We start from the raw sequence: 7,795 nt of genomic DNA on the forward strand, positions 1-7,795 counted from the left end.
TTTTTGGTTTTGTCCCCTCTCTGAAGTCAGCAGGGCAGGTGGGAGGAGGGGTGAGGAGTCACCTCAGGGCCTCCCCTCGTTCTCCCTCAGCTTCCTGCCCGCCCATCCATGCTGGTTTGTGGAGCTGGGACGATGGGTGCCCAGTTTCTGTGCCCCTTTTCCGTGGCTGCTGCTGTCTGTCCCGCCCGCCTGCCCTCATGGTTTTGGTTCATCAGCTGCTTTTGGCGGCCCCGTGAGCAGATCTGCAGCCTGGGTCTGCCCACCGCGTCCGTGCCGCCTCCACACCACCGGCCCAGGTCAGTCCGGGCAGCCCCGAGCGCCAGGTGGCGCCGCAGCATGCCCGCCATGCTGGAGCATAGTTTGCCATTTGAACCTCCCTCCCCACGGTTAGGAGCGCTCCTCCTCCATGTCGGTGACGCTGTTAAGTCTTAGTCGTAACTTAATTTAGACATACATGCTTAGTGACGTACTTAAGTGTTTCATAGTAAAGTACAGTGATGTTAAGTAAGCTGTTTTTCCTCTTCTCTCTGTGAATTGTGTGTGATTAACGATATCTCTTTAGATTTCTCTTCTCCAGGTGCTAAATTATATCACACAGGTACAGGCCAGTCCCGCAGTCAGAGGAGGGAGCGGCTTTGCTCCAGTGGGGTGTAAACGAAGTTTCAGGTGTTTCTGTCCCGCTTCCTCAGTGGTGATATCGCCTCTTGACAGCCGCATTCCTAGACAGCGCTCAGGGCGCCTCCCCCAGGACCCAGCGCCTCTTGCACTGTGCCCGGACCAGGCGAGCCCTGTGGTTTCAGACACTCCTGCAGTTTGCGAAAATGTCTACTTCTAAACATGTTGTTTCATTTTCATCACCGATGCCGTGTTCCAATACCGCCTCTGATCTCGGGAAACTTGAGTGCGCGGGAATCCGAGGGTTGCTTCTAGATCCTCCCGGTCCCCCTCCGGCTGCCCAGAGCTGGCGCCCCTTCTCCTTGCATCCTGTCCTGTCCCATGTGGACGGGACATGGCGAGTGTCGCTGAGTCCACACTGGTGTACGGAGCACTTCAGGGCCAGCGCGTGGCCACATGTCCTTAGCTGTGGGGCTTTGAAAGTGTCCCTTGGGTGTCAGGCGAGTGGAGGGCCAGAGAGACGCCGCGGTACTGCTTGGCGGGTCCTCCCAGAGAGTGCGTCCTCCTCCCTTGGCCTTTCTGCATCTTCTGAGATGGGTCTGTGTCCCCCTCCCCACCACCTCCTGCCTCTTCCTCTCCATTGACTGAAGGTCATGGCCATGTCCCTGTCGGGGACCCCACCTGTGTCTCAGGCACACAGTGTCTGTGCGGGTCCCTGCTTGGACGTCCCACGTCTGCCCTCGGCCCGCCCGCTCCAGCCGCTGCCTCGTTCGCCTCTCACCCCCCTCAGGTCTTCTCAAGCATCCTGCGCTCCTCTCGCTGTGTGCCTTGCCCTCCTGGTCCCTCCGCCTCCTCCTCCTCCTCCTCCTCCTCCTCCTCCTGTCAGGTTGCAGACACTGCGTGCACAGCCACGCTGAGGTGCACGCATGTGCTCAGGACGGTGGGAGGCTCCTGAACCACAGTGACCTTTGTCCCCTCACAGTCTGAGCTGCCCTTTCTGCCCCGTTTCCATCTTTCCCTGCCCCTAGTTTTGCTTGTCCTGTTTCTGCCTGGTCCCTGTCTCTTCAGCTTGAGAGGCCCCACGGTGGGCCACTCCTTCCGGGGGCCCTTGCCTGCTCCCACCCCCACGGACCTTCTCTGCCGCGCTCATTCACGCCTCACGCCCGTGTCGCACTGTCCCCTGCTGTGTGGTGCTTTGTCACGCACCCTGTGCCTCTGGCGTAGGCAGCCCATCTTCAGCCCGGTCTCAGTTCTTCCTGCGTCCGCCTTTGTTCTGTGAGGTCTTGGGCAGCTGTCTGCCGCGCACTTCCATCTGGGGAGGGGCTGGTGCCGCCTGGGCCCCGCCTCGGGAGGACTGTGCTTTGCGGCGTCGCGCTCCACCCCGCCGGGGAGGCCTGGAGAGTCCAGCGCACTCCTGCGCCTAGAGGAGGAGACCCGCCCCGTTAGCTGGGGGCCGCGCTCACCCCAGACCCACTAAACTTCGTTTATACTGCCACTCTTGTGTTTGGGAAATGCTAAATTTTTTTTGCCTTTAAAATTTTCTGTTTTGATCCCATGGTGCATCTCGCTCTTGCTGCTGACAGCAGAGTCTGACCTGCTGGAACCCGTTGTGGCCTGTATCTTTGTGCATTGTTTATCTACCTGTATATAATATGCATATATGCGTATGATATGACCTCTCCTAGGACTCCTTGGGCTTACCCAACAGTGTTGGGTAAGCCTAGCGAGGCACCAGCTATGATAGATACTGTACCTGTTAACGCTTTAGAATGATATATGGCTGCTGTCAGCACTAGCTGCAAAGCAAATTGCAAGCCAAGGGGGAGAATCCTGGGTTTCAGAGAAGCAGACACACATCCACGATGCACACCCCTGACTGAGGTGGAGCGTTCCACGTGGGCCCCCGGCCTGCATGGTTCACTGGCAGTCTCTCCACAGGCGAGAGCCGGAATATTCCAGCACGGGCCTCTGACCTTCCCCTTGGGGCGCTTTGTCTGCCAGTAGCGATGGAGGCCTTCACCGGTTCCACTGTCTCCACTGCTGCTTTCTAAAATGAGCTCCTTGTTCCAAATCTGTTCGTGACACGGAGCCCCAGCCCCAGGTGTCTGGGGCAGAGACTTGACTCAGGCCTCAGTCAGCAGAGCCGTCGCTGGGAGTGCGGACGTCACCGTCTGTCCACTCCGTGTCCAGTCGAGTGGCGGCTCCTGGGGAGGGAGGCAGCCACCCCAGGGGCCCGCAGCACCCCGCACACAGCTTAGCTGAAACCCAAGGTCGATCCCTTGGCCCGTCCCTAATACTGTTCATCATCCTGTTTTGTGTCACAACACCCTGCTACCTTGATTCACTCTTCGTCGTTGGCTAGGTTTTGGATTTATTACTTTCGAGGACGAACAATCAGTGGACCAGGCTGTCAACATGCATTTTCACGACATCATGGGCAAAAAAGTGTGTAGTTGTAGTTTTATTTTACCTTAAGACCAAACCAAGTCTTAGGCAACTTAGGGGTTTCACTGGAAAGGAACATTCCTTCACAGAAAGGGTCGGGCGAGTTCGTCCTGGGAACCTTCGCTGTCTAAGGTGGACCTGGGTCTGTAGACCTGAGGAGGGTCCTGTCCTTCCCGAGCACCCTTCCTGCGGGGTGGGCGTCCCCCAGCTTTGCTCCCGGAGCCCTCCCTCTGGGTGACCTGGGACAGGGGCGGGGGCTGTCGGGGCGGCTCCAGTGAAACCGCGGCGTTGCCTCGGGCTTGGTTTCCACGACCACTCCTTCAGATGTCTGCAAATCCCCATTGTCCAACACTGGCCTGTAATGTGGTCAGCAAGGGACCTTTGAGAGCCCAGGTTCCGCTCAAAATGGAAAGCACAGTGGAAACATCATGAAGGACTGGTTGTTTGACTTGGGTCACTTACTGTGGAACTCCGGCACCAGCCACATGCTCTCGGTAGTACTCAGCCACCATGCAGTCAAGTGACCTCTGGTTGTGTCATCTTCATACTGTGTTACCCCCGGAGGTGAGAGGGACAGGAGGCCACCCCCCCAGCCCCAGGCCAGCCCTCGGAAGGTGTGTGTCAGAAAGGGGTCCCTAAATCCTTGTTTTACCTGGACCCTTGGAGGTTCTTGAGAAGTGGACTCTGAAATAAGTAACTGGTAGAAATTCTACAATGTGGAATTTCTTGCAGTTAGCAAAAGCTTAGGGGTCCCAAGTTTTTGCAGGATTCCTGTCTTGGTCCTTTCAAACCAAGGAGCTCCGCTGGCTGTGCCAGGCCGCCTCACACACCGAGTGGGATTCTGACCCAGCCTCCTGGGTGTGGCAGCATCTCCTGTTAACAGAAGAAGACGCTCAGCCCTTGGGACAAGGCTGTGGTGGTTTTTTCAATTAAAATGTCCTGGAGGGAGCATCGCGCTCATTGTCTCCTGCCCCCACCGTCGGCCCCAGCCCGAGGTCTCCATAGCAGAACTTTTTTAAAAACAGTAGCATGTGTAGTTATTTTTATATACAGGTGGCTTAGATTTGGTTGCAGACTTCGTTAACTCCGTTTGAACCCAACTAAAACAGGAGACACAATCCTTGTTCTGACATTCAGTGCAGCTTGTAGTTTAAAATTAGCATGCAGGCTGCATGGGTGCGCGACACCACAAGCAGAGGTTCAAGGAGTCTGTGCTCAGTGTTTTAAGGGACTACAACGCTGACACTTTGGGGAAAGCATGGTCTTGATCTGTGGGACAGAAAGTGCTGTGTACAGTGCACACACCTGCTGTCCCTGGGCAGCCCCCAGGTGCCCCCAGCCGCGACTGGTCTGCGCGAGCTCCCAAGCTGGGCGACCTCAGTGTGGGTCTCGCCTTCCAAGCAATACAGTCGTTGGAGTCCAGCTTGCCTGGCGCCAACCTTCACTGGTTGGCTGGAGCGACCCCGGCCCCTCATGGGGATTTTCTGTTTGTACAGTGTTTGGTCCCGGGCGGTAATGAACCCTCCATGCCAGGCGACTCTGCATGGCTGCATTCAGATAGGAAAGGGTAAAATAATTTTTTTTTTTTTTTTTTAAGTACAAGGACTGCTCTGCTTTGTGAGCAGGAACCACGGTCCCCTAAGGAGAGTGTAGGAAGACTCGTTAATTTGAGTTCTTTGAAACGGGTCCCTTGGTCCTGCTGTCGCATTGCCGTGAGCTAACGGGATCCTGTTCCCATCATAGGCGGGTCCTTGGGGCATTGGGCAGGTGGGGGCTTTGTGCCTCCACGGCTGCTGCTGTCTGTTCTCCAACAGGCAGAACTGAGGGATTCTGAACGCCGGATGTGCAGCTCTCCAGACTGAGACCCCAAGGCCGACTCCAGGCGGATCCATTGTCTCTTTATTCTCATTACAGTTTATCATAAAAATAAGACAAATTCAGGATTCTCAAATGCTGAGGCAGCCCTGGAATTGGGGGAGCTTTGTGTTGTCAGTCTGCCCGTATTTTCAACAGGCATTAAAGGAAGGTCAGCCTAGAATAAGTAGGTCAGGCCTACTCCATCCATTGTCCCCGGCCCTGCACCCTCCTCCTGAGAAGGCTGTGGCTCCTGACACGTCTAGAGAGCAAGGGCCCCGGGCTGCTGAGTGAACACAGTATGAAGATTGCTTACTGATCCAAATGTCCATTTTATTGCATGTTTGTTACTTTTTTTTGTTAGATGTAATGTAAGATTCTCTTACCACATCCATTCCCTCTGACATTATTTTTGAGTTAATTGAGATTCTTTAAGCGTTAGCCTGGGGAAGGTAAGTCTTTATCTTCCATTAGACATTTTAAATTAAAAAATCTAAGTAAAACACCAAGCGTGTTTCTCAGGTATGAGTTAAAAGCACAGGTGGGCGGGCTCCGAGCGGTCCAAAGGGCAATGAGGATGCCGATTGCTGGGAAGATCCTGGTCCCTTTTTGTCCCCGTGTTTTCAAGAGGAAGGAGGACACTGCCATTTGACTGAGTGAAAGACCCTTCATGACGCAGGAAAGCCCGAGGGCTCTGGGCTGGGTCCTGCCGCCCCGCAGCGGGCGGGCTCTGTGCGTCTTGCAGTTGGATCTGTTGTACCTGAGAAACATTTTTTAAACAAAAAAATTCAACACAAAAAAAATTTTTAAGAAAAAACTGCTACTGGCCTAAATAAGGTTTATAGTTAAGTATTTAGTCTTAAGTTGTAAGATGCTAAGTGTAGTCGTAAGTTACCCGAGGGTGTGTCTAAGGGAAGGGGGTGCTGGGAACGGCAGCCTTGCCCTAAACCAGAGCTCGGTTTGTTTAGGTGGAAGTTAAACGAGCTGAGCCTCGGGACAGCAAGAGCCAAGCGCCGGGACAGCCAGGTGCCAGCCAGTGGGGGAGCAGGGTCGTGCCCAACGCTGCCAATGGCTGGGCAGGCCAGCCCCCGCCCACGTGGCAGCAAGGATATGGCCCGCAAGGTAAGGCCGGGGCAGAGCTGCCTGTGGGAAAATTCCCCTTCTCAGACTCGACCTAGGCGTCCTGGGCTCTGCTATCACCGTGGCCTCCACACCTCTGCTGTGCATGCACAGAGCCGCTGTTGGCGGAGCTGGCACAGCACGGTGTCCTTGAGCCCCCACGAGGTGCCGACTGAGAGCCAGCTCCTGGGCAGCACCCGCAGCCTCCTTAGTAGCGGGGTGGCCACGGCTTAGGTGCCCGTCCAGGGCCTGGGACTCGCTGTCACGGGGAAGAGCTGCAGTGAGCGTCTGTACCTCGCGATCGTGTGCCACAGCGGGTCTGAGCATAAAGCCCTGAAAGGGCTGGCATTGCCAAGCTGAGCTCAGAATCGGGGTGCTGTCCCCAGGGGGCCATGAGGACCCGGCAGGGTTTGGATCTTTGCCACCTGCCGTTCCCTCTGCAGTGCCATGGGCCCTCTGTGGCTAGGCCCATGTGTGGCCGACCTGCCCCCCTCGGAGCTTCCAGCAGCCACAGAACCCCTGGGCTTGGCTGCAGCCTGACCCAAGTTGCAGGTCAGGGTTCCATATGCGCCTCATCCGGGTCCCGAGACTGGCTTCCCTGCACCTCGTCTAAAATCTTTCTCTCTGGAGCCTCCCCTGTTGGAAACTCAGAGGTGCTGTGGGACGGTAGCTGCCCTGTCGAGGTTTCTCTGGGTTCCTCAGGTGGGGCCGGGAGGTCACCCGCGCCCCAGTCAGCAGACACAGTGCCTGCCGCCTGTCAGGGCACGGAGGAAAGTGGCTTCAAAGCTGTTCTACGGGGATGGGGCAGGGGAGCCTCTGCTCAGCGTTCAGGGGCCTTTGCCCTCAGGACAAACGGGCTCTGAGCACAGGAGGCTCCAGGCTCGGTCCCAGCCCCTGACGTCCGTGCTGTGCGGCTCCTTCTGTGCGTCGGGCACCTGGGTGGACATGGCGCCAACCTCCTCTTCTGTTCTCTTATCTAGGAATGTGGGTGCCAGCAGGACAGGCGATCGGTAAGTCCTTGTTTATAGAGCAAAGGCGGGGACAGAAGCCACATGGCAGGCTGACTGACCAGGCGTCCTGGGGCAGCCAGCAAAGCCTGGTTCCTGTGTCCTGAGTGCTAGAGGGGAAGAGGGTGAGGGGCCTGTGGGGCCCTGGCAGGCCTGGGTCTGGTTGTGGCCAGGCTGTGGCCAGCGCTCTGCCCATCGCCCTGTACTGTGTGTTTCAGGTGGCTATGGACCGCCCCCTGCAGGAAGAGGAGCCCCCCCGCCACCCCCACCGTTCACCTCCTACATCGTATCCACCCCTCCTGGAGGCTTTCCCCCTCCCCAGGGCTTCCCTCAGGGCTATGGTGCCCCGCCACAGTTCAGTAAGTCTAGGGGGCCTGTGGGAGGGCCTCCCGCCTGCTCCGGAGACACCACGTGGTGGGCGGGGGTGATGGGGAGTCTTACGTGACACGTCTGGCCTCAGCCACAGGGAAAGCCATAGGTGGGGTGCCGGCCGGTCAGCAGGTCAGCTGCCACCAGGCCCTTCACCTGCAGATGGTTGCACTGTGTTGCGCGTGGCCTCGCTGGTTATGCTGAAGGGCGCCCTGGGCTCCTGTGGGTTGGAGAATTCACTGCAGGAATGTCTGCGCCCAACCGGCTCTCACAAGCTCCTCAGGAGACGGAGCCTGCCTGGACTTCGTCTCTCAGCCTGGTACTTCAGGATTGTCTGGCATTTGTTTGAGGGTGCACAAGCTCTAATTCTTTTTTTTTTTTTTTTT

The 7,795-nt window shown here is 56.8% G+C and overlaps 1 protein-coding gene across 1 annotated transcript in view; it reads left to right on the forward strand.

The window, feature by feature from the left end:
* The window catches only part of DAZAP1 (DAZ associated protein 1), a 19,543-nt gene that overhangs the window by 6,780 nt on the left and 4,968 nt on the right, over positions 1 to 7,795 (forward strand). Inside the window, exons 7-10 of the mRNA XM_011964016.1 lie at positions 2,978 to 3,060; positions 5,883 to 6,036; positions 7,014 to 7,043; positions 7,259 to 7,399. Coding sequence (XP_011819406.1) covers positions 2,978 to 3,060; positions 5,883 to 6,036; positions 7,014 to 7,043; positions 7,259 to 7,399 — 408 coding nt within the window. The remainder of the gene's footprint in view (positions 1 to 2,977; positions 3,061 to 5,882; positions 6,037 to 7,013; positions 7,044 to 7,258; positions 7,400 to 7,795) is intronic.

Source organism: Colobus angolensis, unplaced genomic scaffold (genome assembly GCF_000951035.1).
Source record: "Colobus angolensis palliatus isolate OR3802 unplaced genomic scaffold, Cang.pa_1.0 Scaffold64, whole genome shotgun sequence".
NCBI lineage: Eukaryota > Metazoa > Chordata > Mammalia > Primates > Cercopithecidae > Colobus > Colobus angolensis.